This window comes from Bos taurus, chromosome 3 (genome assembly GCF_002263795.3).
Source record: "Bos taurus isolate L1 Dominette 01449 registration number 42190680 breed Hereford chromosome 3, ARS-UCD2.0, whole genome shotgun sequence".
NCBI lineage: Eukaryota > Metazoa > Chordata > Mammalia > Artiodactyla > Bovidae > Bos > Bos taurus.
The window spans coordinates 70,446,318-70,470,401 of NC_037330.1; the positions used below are offsets into that span (position 1 = coordinate 70,446,318).

The following is a 24,084-nucleotide window of genomic DNA, read 5'->3' on the forward strand; positions in this document are numbered from 1 at the left end:
GTCAAATACATGTTTTAGGTGTTACAAACCAGCTGGGAGATCTGCAATATGTGGGTGAATGTATCTTATATTCAAGGTTTACTCGATTTGAATGACTATGCTTTTATTTAATAGGCAAAACAGTAGCCTGTTAATGAGGGTTTTAAATTATATGAATATCTGCCTTCCTTTGGGACATTTTAGGGACCTATGACTCTTGAGTTTTTATCAGCCCTTTTCTTCCCTCTCTCCTTCTCTTTTCTTTCTTTCTTAGTCACAACTTTTCCAAACCTAGATGCTCCTCCACTGTGCTTTTCCAGAGCTCACTCTAAAGGACTCTAATGGATTCCTAGCAAGGAGTTAATGCCTTCTTATGTATCTCGGTGGCCACCCTGACTAAGCTCTTACAGGCTGACAGATGGATGTCTTAGATAGGTAGATACATTTGCACATAAGGTTTAAGTGGCAAGGAAAAAAAATGTCACTTTTGATGCTGATGAATTCTAGTAATGAGATTCTTGTCGGAGGAGGATTATGGGCACTGCTCCTTTTGGCAGCTTTCTGCAGAGTGGAATGGAATAGAAGCAATATGCTTACAGATGTTGACATGCCTGTTGCCTTGGCAACATCAGCCCCTGTCTTTGTGGCTGCTGCCAGCAAGGCAGCATCTGGCTCCAGCCCCATCTGTTGTACTGACTGCAGCATCTGCCTCTACCTTTTCTTCCGTGCATCTAGCTTGGACTTCCTATCCTCTGCCCACCCTCTGCTCTTGCTCTTGGATTGTAACATCTGCCACTATTCGTTCTTGCTTTACATACATGACTTCTAGTGTCAAAGAGTACTCGCTTAGTGGCAATTGTGCTTAAATATTCCTTTACCTGTGAAAAGCTGTTTCACTGAAGATGTTTTCTTTAGTCAGACTTTCTACTCCTGATATTTGAATGATTTCCTTGGCAACTTCAAATTTGCCATTGTAGCATGCCCTAGAGATAAAGAAAATATTTTGAGAATAGTAGGAAGGTACACACAGTATACCTGGAGTACCTATGGAACGATACATAATACTCACAGGTGCAAAGGGGTGTCTCCATAGATATTGACAACATGTGGCTGAACTTCTAAATCACTCTGGAGCAGGTACTTCACTATATTGTGATGTCCAAAGCGAGAGCAGAAATGGAGTGGAACGTGATCTTCATTGTCCTGAGCATTTACTGTCATCAAAAGAAAGATATGTTTTCTAGAATTCTCTATTTCTCAACCTCCTCATGTGTAGTATCAGGAACTTTTCTAAGTACCTGAGAGACTCCTGGAATTACCAATTAATGACAACAATAAAGAAAATTAAGTGCAACCGATTAAAAAAGTTATGATTCTCTTCTATAGCCTATTACCACATGAAGCAGGCTTTCTTCTAGCTCCCATAAATCTATGGAACACTTCTAATCAAATCTGCCTTGCACAATGAAAGAGTTCAGGAAACTATTAAGTATCTAAAAGGTACTCATGGCCTTATTTCCACAAGTACCACTGTTCAAACTGATTATCCTTCCATCCCCCATGGAAGATGTTAAAAAGTTCAGACTCTGGACAGAGCATCATTTCCCCAAATTTTGGCCCAATATATTAGCATGAGGCCTAGTATGCTGTATGTTTATGGTGCTATTTAGGAGGTTCTGATGTTCCCTCAACTGAAAAATGTTATACTGTAGTACACAAAGCATGGTATAATGAAAAGGCAACAAGTGATTTAGACCTCATTAATTGTGTTACCCAAGACAACTGTTTAACATTAACTGCAGTTTTAAATTGTCCAATCGGTAATGATCATTTGACTTTTTCTTTGTCCAATCCAGCCTTATAGCCTCTTCTGACATTTAGGGAATTCCCTATGTTGAAAGTGCTAACTAGATAACAAAATCACATTTTATCATAGAAGCTGCAAAAATGCTTTCCAAGTCTCCTTTGCAGTTAGGGCACAGGATTAGCACAGGGTGACCATATGTCCCAGTTTAGTGTTCTTACGCTAGCATAGTTTTTAATAGCAACACTTTCGCACTCAACCATGCCATGGTTGGGTGCTTATCTGCAGGCTCTTCTATTCAAAATGTTACTTCAGACTCTTACATCAGAGCTCATGACATACAAAAGCAGAGTCTCATCTGTTTTGGGAAAGTAGCAGAGGTGGAATAGCTCCATCTAATTTCCAGTACTAGTGTTTCCAGCCACAGACTGGGTACCCTGCATTGTTGGTGCCAGAAACACAAGTGCTGGTGTGTATGTTAGCAGGGGCGGCAGTGTGCCTTCAAAGGATTAATTTGGGGAGTGTGGTTCTGGACACCATTTCTCACTGTGAGAATGCCAAATCCAGTTTTCTACTCTGTTCTGGGGAAGATTCTACGATAATTGATACAATGTAATATATTTCCTTCATGTTTAAATTAGCAAGCATTAGTTTCCAAATCTGGAAAATAAGAACACCTGACTGACACAGTCATTCCTCAACAAGTAATAAATGATCAATATGCACCAGCACTGTGCTAGGTGTTGTGGATATTGATTTCTTATCAGTTGATGGAATAACATTGTTGGGCAGCAGAGATGCTGAAAGGATTAAAGGAGATAATTTTGGGAAAGTATCTAGCATGATGGCCGTCACATATTAGACATCTAATAAAAATGTCTACTTTCCCTTTTTACTAATTTCCCTCTTAGAAATTTACCAAATGCTAAGGCCATTAAGGTATAAATGCATAGAGTCTATGCCCTCAAATAATTTACAATCTAGTTGAATAGTCAATAATTATAGGCTTGAAGTAATACAAGTCAACACCAAGCTGCTAAATTTTGGATTTGCTTTAGCACAATTTTTAAAATTAAAAATAATCAGATCAACTGCTCTACAGCCACTTTTTGTTATTTTATTACTCTGTCCATCTGTATAGAGGGCTTTATTCAAAATAGAAAAAAAATAGCCCTTAACATTCATTTTCATTATTGTATGTAATAGAAATCATCTGTTGAACCAAAAAAGTTTATGGGAAGATTTTCTTTTAATAATAAGCAATAGGAAGGAAAAGAAAGGCAAGATACTAGTTTTTTTTCAAAGTTCAAATAGAATAATCATTTAACATCTAATAAGCACTGTAGGCCTTACAGCTGCTATATTTGTAGACAATGATTCTTATTTTATTGTTCTATAAGATCTTAAGCCAAAAAGAAATCTTTAACAAAGTTACTGAACTCCTCCTCTCAGGGCTGTTATTGAAAAATGAATCTTTGAATCTTTTATATTAATGAGTGGCTCAGAAGGACACTCTTCCTTCAGAAGAATGTGCCTGGGTGTTTTGATTATCTTCCTTTTAAAGATTCTTTTTCTTTGTTCATATTCTGTTGGAAGTCAGGGAAAGTCAATACCATGAGTCAATGCTTGAGAACAGTAGGGAGCCCAGGGAATCAGGAGGTCACATGAGGATTCTTGAGGTCCAGAGGGGACATTGTAAAACAGAATAAAGCACAATATTCCATTAATTCATGATTTTCCTTTGGCCATCTCTGGTCCCACCCAACATTGTTCTCTAGTTGAATCAATAAACTTCAAAGCAGATTATTTCCTTGATAAATTATCCTCAGTAGCCTGGACATTATTCCCATCAAAGAAGATATTAATACCAACCAAAGGGATAAGCCAGGAGAAATCTGGACCAGATGCAGAGTTTATATATTATATATAACTCCATTTCTGCTTCAGCCATTCTGATACCTTAATTTTTTCATAGACCAATTTGCAAAGATAAAAAAATACATATATTATTATTATTATCTGAGGAAAACTGAATGTATGATATTCTGTTTGCTCTAACTTAATACATAATTTAGAGGTCTAAGTAAAGGAAAAATTTAAACAAAGGAATACATGTAAATCATTATTAGAAAAATATGTGGTCACTAGTCCTCTACCTTGAAGAGCATATGTGTTCAGTAGTGTATTTTGAAAGGAAGAGTAGATGAATATGTAGGTAGATGGATGCTACTTCCTGCTTAATTCTGCTCATTGATCTTAAAGATAGAATAAATGCTTCCATAGTAACCCATTAATGTTAGCACATCCCAATAACTCAACTTGCAAATGTATCTTAAATAATTTTTCAGTGTGATAATAAATCTGTGTGATAGTTTTGACAAGATATATTTTTAAAAATAAATTACTTGTCTTTACTAACCATGTCCTAGAAACTTTTGTGACTTTTTCTGATATCCATGTCCATGTTAACAAAATTATATCTTCATCAGATTACAGAAATTAATAGTTTCTAAACTTAAAATTTTCCATTTTTAACTGTATCTCTATTTTTACAAATACAAAAAGAATTTAACTTTGTATCTATATTTTTACAGATACAAAAAGAACTGTATCTCTATTTTCTTTTTATGGAGTCCAGAAATATTTGATCTTTTCAATCTCAATCAACAAGCATTGTGTTTCTCCTTTTTCATTTCCCTACAAGGTATAAAGAAGACTAGGGACTTAGAACATATGTGACTGAATAGGTCAGTCTCCCAGACATGCTGAACATGCTTTTGGAATTATATTTTGGTTAATTTTATAACCTTAATTTATTTTCATTTGTGATGTTCTGTTACCATGCGAACATAATGTAAATACCAGATTTCAAATTGTGCTTCTTTTGGGGTCATTCATTTACTCCTCCCCTTATGTCCATTAACCACAGGCAAGGTTCAAACCTAAAATAAATCATCTGAAGGCTTAGATATATTTTAGAGTAAGTGAACTAGCTGATAATAAATCTTGTGCAGCATCCACTAGCACTAAAGATTTTCTGGTTTATTCTTTGCAATTGGTTTAAGTGCAAAAGGGACTTAAATATCAATTGTGTATTAGAAGGAAATACAATGCTTAGAAATCTGAGTCATGTCTCTTGATTTTTTTTTTTTTAAATGATTGAGTAGGAGGCATTAGAGTGCTTCTGTGAGTCAGAAAGAAAATGCTAAAAATTATATCATATGATGCCGGTATGTACTGGGAATACGGGTGCAGCACACATTTCAATGCCTTTTGTAGAAGAGTCCTTTGATCCTGGAGACATGCTGATCATAAATGACACTCATTTTGACACCACTGAGCTTTGGAGTTGTTCAGAGGAATAAAAGGCTGAGGTTGGCATTGATAATAAAAGGAAGAATGTGAGCAGTTCCTGACCCGTTGGAAAAGTGAGGCAGTTTCAGAAACAATTACGTGCTCAGTGATTCACACTGGTGTACTTCTGACTATTCTAAAACAACAGAATCAAAGAGACTGCTTAAATAAGGTCCAAGGAACAGCGCTCCTTGCATCCTGACAACACAGGTTGTTTATGATAATGCTATAGAAAAATTCCTGAGTTACTGTACACTGGCTCAGAAAATGATAGAAACTACATTTCTCAAACATTGCCAAATGAAACGGTCCTGTTTCCAACATGGAAATGAAACTGCCTTAGCCTCTTGGCACAGTTGTCCCTGGGAGCCTTTGTGTTTTCCTTATGAGTAGACGGAAACATCGATTAGTTTTATTAACTGAATATCAATCTCAACCTTGGACCAAGGAAATGGCAGTTCTAGAGCTTTGACAACCTTGTGCTTTTGGAAATGTGCATCATTTCTGCTGCAAAGGCCAGCAGTTCTTACAGCTGGGCTTTTAATTAGGTCTCTTGAGGGTCAGTGGAAGAAGACTGGATATGCCTGAGAGAATTTAACAACAAGATGTAACTCTGAGTGAATCTGTGTCAAGAAATAAAGTTTGTGAGGAAGATAAAAAAAGAGAAATAAAGTGCTTTTCTTTAAAACTTTCAATTTTCCAAAACACATTTTGTGATTAAAAAACTAAAAAAGTTGCAGAAAATTTTATTCTATTAAATGCATCTAAAATATTTCTGTGTATTCTAAAGCTTTTTTCCAAAACTGATCACACTCTAACTCTATTTCCATTTAAAATAATAGTAGTCTCAAATACTGAGGTGGATGTGGGGAGTAACATGGAATGCTCATATATAGCTTTGGGAATGAAAAATAGTGTAAATATTTTGGAAAGCTGTCTGAAATTTCTCCCAAAGTTAAACATGTATATGACCTTTGATTTAGCAATTCTCTCTCTCTCTCTCTCTCTCTCTCTATATATATATATATATATATATATATACACATACATATATCTTCATTTTCTAAAAAACAGAAAAAAATTAACCTATGGCAATAATTGAAGCCAGAATATTGATTACCTTTGGTGGTGAAAGCTATTTACTAAGAAGTGGGCACAAAGGATCTTTCCAGGTGAAATATCTGCAACCTTCCAGATAAAAATACTGTATCTTGGTCTTGGAGGCTTTTGTGTGGGTGTATTCAAAAGGAAATATTCACTTAATACTCAGTTAGGATTTGAGAATTTTGCTACATGTAAGTTTTACCTCAATTAAAAAAAGATTAGTGAGTAACAACAAGTAGGAAAAGCTTAAGAAAACCCCTTACTTTTATGGTCATACCTAATATATTAAGTTGAAATAAATATGCAAAGAAGGATTAACATATAGGTTTAATTAATATATTTAAAATAATAAATTATGACTTGAGGTACAAATTAGGACATGAAAACTAGAATTAATCAACTTCAAGATTATTCTCTAGTAAATAAGTAAAGTAGAAGAAAAAGCATACATAAAGTAAAAGACTGCAAAATTCTTCTTCTAACCATAATCTTACCATCTGCTTTGCTGCCTTCTTCCACCAAGAGTTTCGCAATATTAAAGAATCCTTTTGCAGATGCTAGGTGGAGGGGCCTATCTCCAACTTCACCACTTACATTTACATCAGCACCAAATTTCAAAAGGAGGCGAGTTACCTAAAGGATCCAAGCATTTGAGATTAGTGTCAAATGTCAAATAATAATGCAAAGCTTTCAGCAGTATGGAAGGAGACATATCATTAAGATGTTCTTTTGGTTAATTTTTGCATGAAAAAAATCCTAATTCAATTGGCCTAAACAATAAGGTATTTATTATTATATCACCTAGCAAGAAATTAAAAACTGGAGCAATTTCAGAGTTCAGTCTTCACTGTACATAAACAGTCTTCTCTAAAGTCACCCATAATCATCTCTAAACAATTCTTTAAAATCTTCTTCTGGCCAGAGTCAGCAGTGTTTATGTGATTCTTCATATTCATAGCAACTCCATGCATAGGTCACCAATGGTCATCTTGTGACTGGGATTCTAGGTCCTGTTTTGATTTGTGAGTAAGCAGGAGATAGCCACACTAGCCTTTAGCATCTTCCCACACTGGTTGAGATTCACAGCTCAGGAGTCTTCCAGGGGTTGTTTCTGGTAATTTAAGGGATTTGTCCAAATTATTTACACATCCACTTAGGAATTTTTCAAATACTTTTTCTAAACTTGACATTGTCTCCTCTGGGAATTTCAGAAGTCATCACAGTGATCCCAAGAGATAAGTTAAGATGTATCTGTGCCATTAAAATATCAGTTATGGGAGGACTCCTCAAAACTCTTGACCACTGAGGGCCTTCTGCTGTGGTCCTGGGGTTAAGACTTTGCCTTCCAATGCAGGGGGTGTGGGTATGATCCCTGGTCAGGGAGCTGAGATCCCACATGCCTTGCAGCCAAAAAACCGAAACATAAAACAGAAGCAGTATTGAAACAAATTCAATAAGGACTTTAAAAATGGTCCATATCAAAAAAATCTCTAAAAACAAGTCTTGACCACTGACGCATTAGAATACATGTGAATTCAAGCTCTGAAACTATTTTGTGGCAGCAAATAAATGTATTTTGGGCAGAAGCCTCTCAAGAATATGGTATACATTTGATAGAAATCTAGGTGAAAAAAATAGCTGGTGGAATGTGGAAGAACTTCTTATTGTGTGCAGTGGGTAAAGAAGAAAGGTTCTGAAATTAGGCTTCTATTTATTAGTTATGTCACTTTGAGTAAATGATTTGGCCTTTTCAAAATTCAGTTTCTTCATCACTAAGATGGGGATACCTCATAGGGTTGTCATGAGGATTAAATAAGCTATTACACATGAAACACTTAGAAAAGTGCCTGGTACTCAATAAATGATATCAGAAGAGGTAGTACCAATGTGGAATATGTGTTTTATCCATTTGTTGGCTAATGGGCATACCAATGCTTAACTCAGGAGAAAGCTGAACAGTAGTAGACATTTAGTTTCAGGAACCTTGCACTCCTAAGCAGATATTTCCACTTATACAGACTCCATAAATTCTGATTATGTGACTTTATAATGGACAGATTTAAACTATCGTTGAAATCGATTGTCTATTAAGCACTATTATTATATACCTAGGAAATATTGCTCTTGGTACAAAACATCTACTCTTCCACTTAAAAATAAGTAAATAAACAAATGCCAAGGAACACGGCATATCAGGCACATTTATAAACCAAATGTGCCATTCCCCTGTCAGCATATTTTAGTGAGTGACAATAGCATCCATAAATTACTTATGTGCTGTCTTTGCACATAGAAAGTGAGTCCCTTATCATAAAAGGGCCATCCACATTTTAGCATAATTTTATAATACTGTGACTATATATTCAGGGAAAGTAAACAAATTTAACACTCCACATAACATGCAGAGAAGCTCTTTATGTTTCTTCTGGGTGATGAGGTTAATCGCCAAAGAGGATGACTTAACAAACAACGTGCATTGTGTATACCCTGCCTGTGCCTGAAATCAGAAAAAGTTTGGAGTTTTTCATCACTTGAGCTTTGGACCCTGTACTTTCAGAAGCATTTTCAGTACCCAGCTCTCCAGTGCACTCCAGTGCACTCTGAGCAGCACATCAATGAAATGAGCAATCTTCCCTAGCTAGAGGTCACGCTTCACAGGCTTGAGAGTGTCCAGGCATATGCCAGCCAGCAAAGAAATAAAGGCACAATGACTGGAACAGCACAGAGACAAAAATAAGTTTGATTTTCAACTTGGGGCCCTCAGGAAGTGCAATAGCATGACCTCTACAAAGGTGTGATTCTGCTGCATAACTGAGTAATACTAGAGATCTAGGGAGATAATATGAGGAAGAATGAAAATGGTCATTGAAAATGAATAACTTGGTAGCTTCTATTTTTCTGTGGATCTACAAAAGCTTTTCAAGGGTGAAACTGATGAGAAGATGGCAAAAATGATTCAAAGGATATCTCAAGTAGCCTTTCTTTGAATATAGTACAGTTCAAGAAAAAGCCTGGAACACTTAAGTGATGCCCCAGGCTTTGGACTTACCTACACGCTTACTTACTAACTTACCTGTTCATGCCCGTAGTATGCTGCAATGTGCAGTGGAGTGAAAAAAACTGCATCTTGAACATTGACATTAGCTCCATGTTGCAGAAGCACATCAGCAGCCTGGATAAGAAAGAGCTAGGTTAGGAGATTCATTGGGGGCATCTGTCCAACAAACTTATTTTACAATTAAAATGTATTAATACAACTAGTTTCTAGGAGTCACCATTCTAAAACATAATATTTTTCCATCTCCCTTTTCTGAAATCTCCAATGGCTTGCTTTTGCCTAGAAAATAAAAGCCAAGCTGCTTACTATGGTATTCAAAGTTCTCTCAATCTGATGGTATCCTTTAAAATGTACTTTCCATGACTCTCTTTCATAAACCCAACTGTACAATCAAACTGCACTCCATTTTCCACTTCTCTGAGTCTTTGTTCACATTATTTCCTCAGTCAGAAGTTTCCTTCTGCCCAATCTACAGATATTTAAACCCAAGCTAAATATCATCTCCTCCAATATTTCTTTACTTTCCCCCCATTTGTTGCCAAATTATTTGCTAAAATTGTCTTTCTTCCTTTTACATCTCACTCAACTTTCTTTCATACTATTTAGAACATTTACAAACTTATATACATGCCTTATCACCCTTATTAAAGACCAAATTCTTTAAGGACAAAATGTGTACCAAATTCATCTATATAATCCTACTCTAGCATGTTGCCATGAAAATAGTAATCATTCAATAAAAATTTGTTGAATGAGTGAGTGATTAAAACAAACCAACAAAAAAAAACTAGCAGGAGCTATCGATCAACTGCCTTCATGGAAAGGCACAGACTGCCAACAAATCTGCTGACCCTTTAGATTTATTCTATCAAAGACTCATCTCCAAGCCTCTTTTCTCTAGAAAACTGATTGAAGTCATTTCCTCCAGATGTGTTCTTTTTCACTGTAAATTTTTCTAATGTACTCTCTGTTCTTTAGTTGGTAAAATAATATACATTTGGGGAAATTTTCAAAAGTCTGTTAGTCTTAGAAGAGAGAACATGAAGCTGGGATCAAAGAGCTCAAGGAACATCTGTTCCCACACCTCTTCTCTTCTATGCCTCCATCCTAAGTTGAGGGCATAAATGGTAACTGGAGTGCCTCTGTCTCACTCCAAAACATAGAAAGATAGGTTCCACTCTCCCATTTTAAAGGTAAAGACACTGAGCCTCAAGGAGGCTTTTTAACCTATCTGAGGTCATACAATTAAAGAATCAGAACTGGAATTCAAATTTAGGCTTCTTTGAAGTTTCTTTGCATCAGATCCTTCCTGTGACCTTGATCACATTAACACTAACCTTTAAGCAAATGAACTAGCTGAATCAATCTCAGGTAAAATGAAGCTTTCTGTCAGTATAAGCTTGTTAGATTCAGCTTTGTAGATTCAGCTTGGAATTTAATGCTGGAACCATTTATATCAAATGTCTGCTATCTTAGACTTCATATGCCTGTGAGTTCAATTTTAGGAACGTTTAAAGGAGGTCACATGTGATCAAGGTAAATGGAGCTTTTTACAAATTCTCTTATTTTAAACATAGCATAAAATAAAGTAGACAGCATGAATTTTTATTGAACAAAGGATGTTCAAATGTTAACATATAGACCCAATTTCTTAGGCATAGTTCCAGAACTTACTTTCATTCTAAAAGATAAGGGCTCTTAGTCCAATGTAATTTTTTCCTAAGTTTGCACTTATCCAGTTATTCAGAAGGTCAATCTTTTGGCTCAATATTCATTAATTATGAAGTGCTGGCCTTCTGAGAAACTGTCAAAATGTAAGATTTAATGAAACCACACAGAGTCATTATTGAACTGTAGTTTTTAGTTAGTTTTAAAATTCAAGAAAATAGTTAACCATTGAGACCAATGTACACTGGAATTATCTGAATAATTTCACAGGCTATTTATATACATTTAATGCATCTATTGGTTCTTATGATATTTCAAGTCATGATAGGGAGTATATCTCCTATCAATTTTACAGGGATACAATGTATCATGATATACAAATATGCTTGTTATTGTGGTTAAGATAAACACACTCATATTAATGCTTAGGCTGGAACATATATCTATTAAATAATTTTAACCATGCTTCCCCTAATCTAGAACCTGAAAGAGTGGGTAGATCAATTTCATCTCCTTTCCACTACATGAAGGCCCATGAAGGCCCAAACTGAATTGCTTTTATTCACCACTATGCTAAAAATATAATAGGCATCCAGATAATTATTGAATTGGACTGTATTTCTAGTTAAAAAATAAGAATATATATCTGTTAGTCATAGAGGAATTTAAACATTAACATTTAGGACCCAAATATATGATAGAAAAATTTTAAATAGTTCAACGTACACATTTATTGATCCTTTACTCTGAATTAAACTTTAGCAAATCCCAAGTGCCTGCTCCATGCCAGAAACTGTCACTGGCATTTTTACATACATTGTCTCATTAAGTTTTCTGCTGGCCATAAAATTCTGTTGTATTAAATAATTTTGAGAAAATCCATAGTTTTGATTTTTGTCCCCCAATACAATAACAAAACTACTAGTGAAACTGTATACTAGAAAAAAGTCTTATCACAGAAAGGATGTCTTAATAATCTTTAAATTCTTTAAAAAAAAGAACTTTATTATACTTAGATTTGTATAAATGATATATATATATACATATGTATCAGTATATATATACATATATATATATATAAATATTATTATTATTAAAGAACCAAGATTCAAACATTCAGTTCAGTTCAGTCGCTCAGTTGTGTTTGACTCTTTGAGGCCCCATGAACCGCAGCACACCAGGCCTCCCTTTCCATCACCAACTCCCAGAGTTCACCCAAACTCATGTCCATTGAGTCAGTGATGCCATCCAACCATCTCATCCTGTCTTCCCCTTCTCCTCCTGCCCTCAATCTTTCCCAGCATCAGGGTCTTTTCAAAGGAGTCATCTCTTTGCATCTGGTGGCCAAAGTATTGGAGTCTCAGCTTCAACATCAGTCCTTCCAAAGGAACACTCAGGACTGATCTCCTTTAGGATGGACTGGTTGGATCTCCTTGCAGTCCAAGGGACTCTCAAGAGTCTTCTCCATCACCACAGTTCAAAAGTATCAATTCTTCAGTGATCAGCTTTCTTTATAGTCCAACTCTCATATCCATACATGGCTACTAGAAAAACCATAGCCTTGACTAGGCGGACCTTTGTTGGCAAAGTAATGTCTCTGCTTTTTAATATGCTGTCTAGGTTGGTCATAACTTTCCTTCCAAAGAGTAAGCGTCTTTTAATTTCATGGCTGCAGTGACCATCTGCAGTGATTTTGGAGCCCCCAAAAAGAACACCCACCACTGTTTCCAGTGTTTCCCCATCTATTTGCCACGAAGTGATGGGACCAGATGCCATGATCTTAGTTTTTTGAAGGTTGAGTTTTAAGCCAGCTTTTTCACTCTCCTCTTTTACTTTCATCAAGAGGCTCTTTAGTTCCTCTTCACTTTCTGCCATAAGGGTGGTGTCATCTGCATATCTGAGGTTATTGCTATTTTTCTCGGCAATCTTGATTCCAGCTTGTGCTTCATCCAGCCCAGCATTTCTCATGATGTACTCTGCATATAAGCTAAATAAGTAGGGTGACAATATACAGCCTTGACGTTCGGTTATTCTTTATTGATGAAACGAATAAGCATGACAAAGTGTCTGTCACAAAGTCATTGTTCTATGAGCACAAAAAATGGGTTAGAGCTCTCTGGTTTTGATAGGAAAAGAATTACTATACATTACACACTAAAAATATTTTCATTTGCTAGTTGACTTCTCAAAATATCCAAGTAGAATCTCTACAATTTCCAGGTTGTAATTTAAATACTTGTTCGAACATTCTGCTCTTTCTTCTAGAAAGTTTCTGTTTTCTTTCTTTGACTGTAGTATACCTAGTCTCAAGGTCAAGCTCAGTTCCCAGGTCCTCTGAGAACTTTTCACAAATACTTTACTCTATTAAACATTTCTTTCTCTAAATGCTTATATTATTTATCCTCACAACTTAATCTTTTCATTAATTATCACTGTGTGTAAACCACTATTATACAAAAATTAATTAAACTATTTTTATCATGTTCTGAACTTGTCTCAATGAAGTATAGGAAGTTTTGATTCCAGATTAAGAAGGATTTTTCACCTGAGACATTGGGATTTAATCCTTCTAACTAAAAGAGTTATACCTTATCATTTTAAATTCCAGAGATTTAAAAAGTAATGCCTACAAGAGAAAGGTCCTCATTGTTCTTATTTGCTGAATGTTTCTGCTACAGTATGACTTTAACTTATTGACTTGCACTCAACTGGCTTCCGACTCTGAACTTCATCTTATGAAAATCATTGACGATGAAGAAGAAAAAAATGACTACATCAATAGGAGCTAAATATCTCATGGAAGAGAAAGTAAAGTAAGGTAAATTCTATATGGGATAAAATGGCAATCAATCAGAGCTGAAATTCCCAAAATTAAATATAAGTGTTTTATACCTAGTAGACTTTCCAATAAATATCTACACTTTGAAATTAAGTTTTTCTTTGCTTTATTTAAAGTGATATCTCATTTCTTGTGACTTCTTTGGAGTCTCCCTCAAATTCATACTTACACTGATGTTTTCCTTAGGATTTATAGTTTGTTTAAAGCCACAGTTTTCTCTTCTATAGATCTTTATCTAACCTTTACTATTGAGACTTACAGAGAACAGAATCATGAATCTCTTTGGGGATAATACTCACTTCCATTTAGTAGAAAATCTGTATTAACAAAGTTTTAGAAGAAAATGTTTTTGAAAGGTTATGCCTCAAGAACTCAAAATGATCCCAAAGATTTTAATATGCAAGTTCATTTAGATCTGAAATTTTTCAATGTTTCCAGTTCTAACTTTCAATGTGTGTGCTCAGTCACTCAGTCATGTCCAATTCTTTGCCACCCCATGGGCTATAGCCTAAAAGGTTCTTCTGTCCATGGAATTTTCCAGACAAGAATACTGATCGGGTTGTCATTTCCTTCTCCAGGGGATCTTCCTGACCCGGGGACAGAATCCACATCTCTTGTGTTTAACTTTCAATAACCCACTCTAATTGTGTCCCATTGAACAATTACTCTCTCTTCTAAACTTTTCATTGTTTTTCAAGAGTAGTCTACATCTTTTATTCACATATTCTCACCTCTTAATCACTCCTCAGCCCACCTATAGTCTGGCTTCAGATCAGAATTTCCAGAGAAATTTCATTGGAAAATGACATCAAAGATCGCCCAACTGTCAATTCCAATGTATATCCTTGGGTCTTTTCCTTATTTTAATATTTCTCCAGCATTTCTTACTATTTGTCTTCTCCTTAAGATCCTATCCTTCCTTAGACTGACTGACATAATGATCTTTGAGTTTGATCCCTACCTCTCTGCCAGCTTTTTATTGTCCTTCTCTAGAGGTGACTCTCTGTTTATCTCTTAAGTGTTTCTTCGGTTTTGCTTTTTTATCACTAACATTGTATTGCCTCCTGATTTCCTTTGTCTGCTTTAATTGCCTTGAATTAATTAAGATAATACACGGAAATCATTTAGGACAAAACTTGGTAACCTAAAAGGAAGTGTTCAGTGATAGTTAATAGCTATCTTGCCTTAAACATTCTCTACTTGATTTTTTCTATCACTATTGCTACTACTGCTACTATTACTAATACTGGTACTATTTCTACAACACACACCCACAAACAAACACAGACACACTTCTCTCTCCAGATGCATGTATTTTACCGATTCCTCCAATATGGGGTCTACCTTAGTTAGCAACTCAGAATTTGATTATATGGGTGATTCTCAGGTGGCTCAGTGGTAAAGAATCTGCCTGCCACTGCAGGAGATGCAGGAGATGTGGGTTTGATCCCTGGGTCGGGAAAATCCCCTGGAGTAGGAAATGGCATTCCAGTATTCTTGCCTGGAAAATTTCATGGAGAGAGGAGCCTGCTGGGCTACAGTCCATGGGGTTGCAAAGAGTTGGACACAACTGAGCAACTGAGCAGCAGCAGCAGACTGGTTGTATATTTCCCCTGTTTCCCAATTACTTTTACTCTGGGTTTATTTCAATGATTTCATCTTTATCACTTGCCCTTTGATTTTTGGTAATGTGAATGAAGCATTAGAATGTGTGCTTTGAGAATGTTGTTATTTAGTTGCTCAGTTGTGTTTGATTTTTTTGCAAGGCCATGGACTGTAGCCCAGCAGGCTCTTCTGTCCATGGGCTTTCCCAGGCAAGAATACTAGAGTGGGTTGCATTTCCTTTTCCAGAGGATCTTCACAACCCAGGAATTGAACCTGCACCTCCTGTATTGCAGGCAGATTCTTTATGACTGAGTCACTACAGAAGCCCATCTATGAGCTAAATAAGGATATCTCATTTAATTCTCACAACAATCTCATGGCACTGTTACTAATAATCCCATTTTAAAAATAGGAAAAAAAAGTTAAGAATTACACAGTTTTAAGGAAAAGCACCAAAATTTAAACTTGAATCTATAGAAGTCCAAAGAATCATACTACTCCACAGTGTTTTTCTTCTTACATGTGCTATTATTTGGGGGCAGCCTATAATTCCTTGACACCTCAGACAGTTCTATACAGGATATAGCCCTTGGTTGATGTTCTTCAAGGATTTTCAAGGACATCTGTGTAGCCAGTATATCAATAAGTATGATTCTGACTTTGTAATTGCTTGCAGATGACTGAAAAAAATAAAGTTAAAAGTTATTCTAAGTAGATGTTATATGGTAGGGATCTTGAAGAGTCATATATACTATGACAAGAATTTTAGAATTTTTCCTGAATTTTTTCCATAGAGGGTTTCACCACAGGTTTCCAGCAAGAGCAAAGTATATTCTGATTTGCACCTTAAAAAGATCCTTCTGGTAATAGTATAGCAAACAGACTGAAGAGACAGCAAACTAGAAGCAGAGTGAGCAGCTAGCAGGGTTCAGCAGCCAGCTAAAAAGACAGGGGCAATGATAAAAGTGATCTAGCAGATAAAAATGAGGTAGTAGTAGTATCCAAGAGATGGAGAATGGGTTTTAGAGATATTAAGATGATACAATTGAATGACTCAGCATACTGGGGGTGGGGAGAGATGATGGAAGTTATTAACAAATGATGACTATAAAAGAGGAAGACGATAAGGGGAAATAAGCATGAGGGTAAAACGGTGTCTAATTTGTGAATTTAAGAAGTAGGAACATCACCCATAGTTTCTCTCAGGTTAATCACTTAACATATTTAGTTTCTTTCAGTTCCCTTTAGCAATTCATTGTGAGCTTATCCAACACCACAGCTGTTTCAGCTGGGGTTGATCCCTCAATCAAAATGCAAACTTATTTCCTGAGTTTTTAAACAACTACCAAAAGCTATGCCAATTAAAAATACCAATAATTGCTTATCCATTTGTATTTAAGCCTTCATTACCTAGTATTTTAGATCATAACATTGCTTTAGATTTAAAATAAGCACTTCTTTTGATTTTATGCTCTATTTTCTGTAAAATTTTTTAGCTGTATATATACTGACTTCTCTATACCCATTACAACTGTTAAGTGAGAACTCCCTATCATATAGTTACAGAGGCTTATCATTTAAAACACTAACTGAATATTTTTGTAAAGACTTTTTATTTTACCTGCCATAGCTCTAATTAAATATTTGAGTACAAAAACTTACTGGAAAATAGTTTCTTCAGGCTGTCACAGAAATGAGGTTCTCTTATGTGATCTTTCTCTTATTATCTCAGGTTAAAATTAAATCTGGTCTGAAAATTACTCAGAAAATGATTCCACAAGATAACATTATTAAAGAAATTAAAGGGACACTCCATATTCTTCATATGTTGTAGAAATAGAGCTTAAAGGAATATCAACTTATATACATAAAGTAAAAGAATTCCATTGATTATATAAATCGATAGCTTCTCAGGAAATTGTAATAATATAAGTAGAAAAGCTGGTGGATGAAGAGTGGTGAGAAGCTGTGAGGTCAAGGCTGGAGCTACAAGTGGGATCATTTTAGAGAAGTAATAATTGAAGTTAGGCGATCACACCAGTTCCATAGGTAAAAGCAGATACTTGAGGGATATTTATGGCTAAAAAGTGGGAAATAATGGAGCCAGCAAAGGAAAGAGAAGAGTCATCCATGAAAGAAAAGGAGAACAAAGGAATGCTTGTTAAGGAAGCCCATGGAAGAGAAATTCTAAAGAAAAGACAGGCTAAATTTTCTGAGCCTTCCAGCTAATCGTCATCTTGCTGTGCTATTTTCTTTCTTACATATATTCTTTTTTGCAGCATTTCCTTATGTGAGGGTCTTATTTTAAAATCCCTGGCTGAGAAAACAGGCTTTCAATGTTTATGTGTTATGAATACATCATGTTCTATGCATTTCGAAAGCCACAATTTTTTTCCTTATGAGATTTATTTTTATAGCTTGCCAAAGGTCCAGCATTTTTCGGCTATACTGCAGTTGTAGAGACTTGAAAATTGTAGTACAAGTTAGGCTCACTCTCATGGATGGTTTTCCTTATACTGCCTATACCCTGGACATTGTAATCTGACAAAGAATTTTCTCATGACCTGTCCTGCAGCCCAAGACACCTACTGAAATCATGTAATTTGCCTCTACTTGAAAAATAAACTTCTTTTTTTTTTTTTTTCCAAAGTTCTCCATTTACTTTATTTTTTTTTTTTTTTGCTATTTCTTTTTTTTTTCTTTTTTTTTTTATTCTTCCAATTTTATTTTATTTTTAAACTTTACATAATTGTATTAGTTTTGCCAAATATCAAAATGAATCCACCACAGGTATACATGTGTTCCATTCTAAATTACAGTTTGAAGGTGATTTGCAGTCAACTAATAGAACATAGTTCAGTTCAGTTCAGTTCAGTCGCTCAGTTGTGTCTGACTCTTTGCGACCCTGTGAATCGCAGCACGCCATGTCTCCCTGTCCATCACCAACTCCTGGAGTTTACCCAAACTCATATCCATCGAGTCGGTGATGCCATCCAGCCATCTATCCTCTGTTGTCCCCTTCTCCTCCTGCCCTCAATCATTCCTAGCATCAGGGTCTTTTCCAATGAGTCAACTCTTCACATGAGGGGGCCAAAGTATTGGAGTTTCAGCTTTAGCATCAGTCCTTCCAGTGAACACCCAGGACTGATCTCCTTTAGGATGGACTGGTTGGATTTCCTTGCAGTCCAAGGGACTCTCAAGAGTTTTCTCCAACACCACAGTTCAAAAGGACCAAATAAAGATTTTCGGCTCTTAGATAAAAATGATTAATAAGAATCTTCCTAAAAATTATTTCAAAGATCAATTTATTTCCACCAGCAGGGATTTAAAAATCAAAAAAGACAACAGTTAACTCTCAGGTTCAGGGGTTAGTCCTGTTTCAAGCACACTCTACAGAATGTTTAGGGTTTCCCTTTTTGAGCTTCCTCATTAAATAAGGCAGAAAACATTATTTGATGAACTGCAAGATATGAACTTAAGTAATCAATTATATCCTATAGGCTCTGTATTTAACAACATAATTAAAAATGTTGGTCTGCAATAACTTAGAATAAGTGACACAATAATATTGGTAAATCCAGTCATAAAAATATTTTAGCCGATTTTGAAATAGTATGTATTGACTGGTATACAGATCAATTATAGATAATTTTCTTTCTAGATAAGTTTATTAAAAGAATATCCATCATTCAGTCAGAGACCTATTATCAGGACAGAAAGCAGAAGGAATAATTCTGGTAACTATTAAAGTAAGTTAAACTAAGATAAACACAGGGAGACTAACAATTGAAGCCTACAATGAAAATGAAAAAAGTGCAATACCAAGTATGCCTGTCAGCTTCAGACACAGAAAGGGCTAAGAAATAACTGTGGGTGAGACTCAAGCCCGGACTTCTAATTGTTTCACATGGGTAGTAAATAGAAGAACCTGGATACAAATAAACCTAGGCAGTTTGATTCTAGAGACCACATACCTAATGACTAGTCTATATATTATATATTGATATCCCTCGAAGCTCAGTTAGTAAAGAATCCACTTGCAGTGCAGGAGTCCGCCTGCAATGCAGAAGACCAGGTTTGATTACTGGTTTGGGAAGATCCCCTGGAGAAGGAAATGGCAACCCATCCCAGCATTCTTGCCTGGAGAATCCCATGGACAGAGGAGCCTGGAGGGCTACAGTCCATGGGGTTGCAAAAGTTGGACATGACTTAGAAACTACACCACCACCACATATATTACACTGCTGTAGCCAAAAAACATTACTCTAGAATCCCAGTTTCTCTAACATTTCAAACATTTTTCAAACTTTTACTTAATGAACTCAGCACAAGTACTCAGCAGGGGTACTATGATAGAATTGGCTTGGGTGGCTCCTGGATGTAGGAGGCATGAGCTTATAACTCCTTCTTTTCTCCTTGAATAAGCTCCAAGGTACCTCTGGAACACTAGACATCCAGAAAGTACATACTGGAAATAACTGTTCAACAAAAGAGTTGCTAGTTTGGGGAAAACAGAATTGTCACCACATTTACCTGCTAGTCATCTTTGATTCTAAGAAAAAGACAGGGTCAAATAATATAAATATAGAATCATGCCAAGTTTCCTGGGTTAATAGAGCTCTTCTCTTCCAGACATAATTTATAATCCCCCTATAAATCCATCTACGTATACATTTGTTATCATCTTTGAGAAAATATAAGTGGCATTGCTATCTATGAGGCTAACTTGTTCCCTTGAATGTGGGAATGACATTTCTCATGAATATTAATAGAAAATGACAAAAGTTATGGAATGCCACTTCCAAGATTAGGTTACAAAAAGACTGTGACTTCATCTCACTTACCCTACCTTGATCTCTCCATGACTCTCTCTGATGGAAACCAGATGTCTCATTATGAGCTTTCCTAAGAATAGCATCACATGGTAAGGTCCTGGTGTCTCTAGATAATAGCCAGAGAGGACCAAAACCTGCCAACAGCTACAAGAATGAGCACAAAAGAGGACTCTCTTCATTCAGTCCTTAAGAAGACTGCAGCCCCATTAGAAACCTTGTAAGAGATACTAAGCCAGGGGACCTTACCTCTCAGCTAAGGTATCCTGAGATTCCTAAGCTACAAAAATGGCAAGATAAAAAATGTTTACTGTTTTAAGCCATAAAGTTTTGAGATAAATTTTTTATGCAGCAAAAGTTAGCTGATATATGGTTGTGCCTCTCAATTTATTACTAAAAAATCCAAGTCACAACTGACATCGATATTAAATAGTTAAATAGGCCACTTCTGAATATCAAGAGGAACAACAGTTCAAATCAGCAAATATTTATGAGAGCCTAAGTTTTCTAAGCACTGTGCTAGTTTCTGGGGATCAAAGATAAATTAATTTTTCAAAAGTAATACATAGGTCAGTGGAAGAAACAAAACAAAATGATTATGATATAAAGCAGAATAAAAATAATTTGATATGAGATAATACATGGACTAATAAACAAAAGAAAGGCTCTATCAAAAAAAAAAAAAGAAGTTATAAATTAGTTCTGTAAAGATAGAGAAACCTATATCTGGGAAGGTACCTGGAAACTGAAATAGAAGTTGCTAAGTGGAAAAGGGAAGATAAATCAATTAATTCATCCCTCAAACTTATTTGATCATCCAATAGTAACTGGCACAGAACATATGTTTGCCAAATTCTACTATTTCTTAAAGTCTAGTTCAAATTCTACTCACCTCTTAAAATCTTTTTAGACTTCCGTGTTCATTGAATTCATCACTGAGACAAATTATTACATACCCCAATATCTTTAGAACTACCTTGAGGCTTTATAAGAATGTATTACAGATACCCTCTTAGGAATTACTGAATCAGATTCCCTAGATACCAAAAATTCCCTAGATACTAAAAACTAAAAAAAAAGCTTCTTAGAGACTTCCTTTTGCATCCAATATGGAGTAACAAGGAGTATTCTGGAGAAGCTAAGGTAGCTAGAGTTCACAAGAGAGAGTACAGAAACAAGAGGGTTGAATAAAGAGAGAAATACAAAGACCTGGAGAAGGTTCCATTAGAGGATAAAGCTGAGCATTGAGTAGTGTGTGCTTGTGAGGCAACTAGTGCTGACTGGGAAAAGAACCAATGAAGATTAGTGATAATTACGCCCAGTGCTCACACAAGTCCAGGGATAATGCCTAGGCTCATCACCCTGACTGGAAATGCTCCTGATTCATGGGGCACTGAGCTAAATACTCACAAGAGACTTCTCTCAGTAGCTGGTTATTAGCCTTACACGGATTATCTGGGTCGTGAAGATCTTTTTTGAATAGTTCTTCTGTATGCTCTTGCCACCTCTTCTTAATATCTTCTGCTTCTGTTAGGTCCATATCATTTCTGTCCTTTACTGAGCCCATCTTTGCATGAAATATTCCCTTGGTGTCTCTAATTTTCTTGAAGAGATCTCTAGTCTTTCCCATTGTATTGTTTTCCTCTATTTCTTTGCAATGATCACTAAGGAAGGCTTTCTTAACTCTCCTTGCTATTCTTTGGAACTCTGTGTTCAAATGGGTATACCTTTCCTTTTCTCCTTTGCCTTTCACTTCTCTTCTTTTCACAGCTACTTATTTGCAAGGCCTCCTCAGAGAGCCAGTTTGCTTTTTTGCATTTCTTTTTTTGGGGATCGTCTTGATCCCTGTCTCCTGTACAATGTCACGAACCTCCGTCCATAGCTCATCAGGCACTCTGTCTATCAGATCTAATCCCGTGAATCTATTTCTCACTTTCTATGTATAATCGTAAGGGATTTGATTTAGGTCATACCTGAATGGTCTCGTGGTTTTCCCTACTTTCTTCAATTTAAGTCTGAATTTGGAAATAAGGAAACAGTTCCACCTCATGGCAAATAGATGGAGAAACAGCAGGGGAAACAGCAGAAACAGTGGCTGACTTTATTTTTCTGGGCTCCAAAATCACTGCAGATGGTGACTGCAGCCATGAAATTAAAAGACGCTTACTCCTTGGAAGGAAAGTTATGACCAACCTAGATAGCATATTAAAAAGCAGAGACATTACTTTTCCAACAAAGGTCTGTCTAGTCAAGGCTATGGTTTTTCCAGTGGTCGTGTATGGATGTGAAAGTTGGACTATAAAGAAAGCTGAGGGCTGAAGAATTGATGCTTTTGAACTGTGGTGTTGGAGAAGACTCTTGAGAGTCCCTTGGACTGCAAGGAGATCCAACCAGTCCATCCTAAAGGAGATCAGTCCTGGGTGTTCATTGGAGGGACTGATGTTGAAGCTGAAACTCCAATACTTTGGCCACCTGATGTGAAGAGCTGACTCATTGGAAAAGACCCTGATGCTGGGAAAGATTGAGGACAGGAGGAGAAGGGGACGACAGAGGATAAGATAGTTGGATGGCATCACCGACTCGATGGACATGAGTTTGGGTAGACTCCGGGAGTTGGTGATGGACAGGGAGGCCTGGCGTGCTGTGGGTCATGGGGTTGCAAAGAGTCAGACACAACTGAGTGACTGAACTGAACTGAACCGAACTGAAACAGTTTGTCAGCTTCTTAAAAAATTATACATAAACCTACCAAATGATCCAGCTTTTCTACTCTTAAGATTTGTTCAAAGTAAATAAAAGCACTTATCCATATGAAGACTTGTACAGAAATCTTCCTTGCAGCTTTACTTGAAATTCCTAAAAACTGGAAAAATCTCAGATGTCCATCAACAGGTAGATAAACACTGTGGTATATCCAAACAATGCAATACCACCTATTGACTAGACATCTTATTTGATCATTTATCATGTAATTGACATTTAAACTTTACACATTTAAGGATCTTCAACCCTTCACTTCCAATTCTATACACACATAATATATTCCCCCATTGTTCCCCATCACAATGAACTGGAAATCATGTATCCAGTTGCTGATACCAGAAACCTATGAGTTTTTGTGGACACCATCATCTCGTGTACCCCCTCATATATAATCCATCAGCAGATTAATTTAATTTTACCCCTTAACTTTTTGCAAATCTGCTCTTATCTCTGCATATCTACTAATACCACCCATACTTAAGCAATCATTATAGATTATTGACTCCAAATACATCTGCTTGCATAAATTCTTCAAATTCAGTTGATTTTAAACATTGTACCTAGAATTATTCTATCAGAATGCAAGTCTGATCATGTTACCACTTCTCAAAGGCTTTTCATTGTTCTCAGGAGACAGAGAGAGAGAGAACTCCTTGACACAGTTTGTCATCCAACCCAGGGAGATTTTGAGAGTAAAAGAGGTATTCACTTAAAGAATAAAGGGAGCTTAGATCAACAATATGATCAGGGATTTTCCTGAAGAATCAGGAATATAATATCACTCTACAAATAAGTCTATTGGGCACCTGACCCCTAACCTTTTTCTCCTTGTTTTTCATTTTCCACCCATCCCCTAGGTCTCTTAGCTCCATCCACACACATTATGGTCTTGTTGCTGTACTTCCTATAGTCAGATAGGTTTAATATATATGATTTCCTCTTCCTAGAAAGCTCTCTCTGTGTCTCAACTTCTCATCTGTAAAGTGGAAATGAGTTTGCCTATTTTGAAGGGCTTTTTAAAGGATTAAGAGTTAATATATGCAACACTGAAAGTAGGAAGTCAAGAAATACCTGGAGT

The 24,084-nt window shown here is 36.1% G+C and overlaps 1 protein-coding gene across 5 annotated transcripts in view; it reads right to left on the reverse strand.

Moving 5' to 3' along the window:
* TNNI3K (TNNI3 interacting kinase) overlaps positions 1 to 24,084 on the reverse strand; it is a 346,902-nt gene that overhangs the window by 236,580 nt on the left and 86,238 nt on the right. For all 5 annotated transcript variants that reach the window (XM_059884731.1, XM_024989528.2, XM_024989529.2 and 2 more), the window contains 4 exon segments: positions 9,315 to 9,413; positions 6,736 to 6,874; positions 1,049 to 1,193; positions 858 to 962 (listed from right to left, as the gene is read on the reverse strand). In XM_059884731.1, coding sequence (XP_059740714.1) covers positions 858 to 962; positions 1,049 to 1,193; positions 6,736 to 6,874; positions 9,315 to 9,413 — 488 coding nt within the window.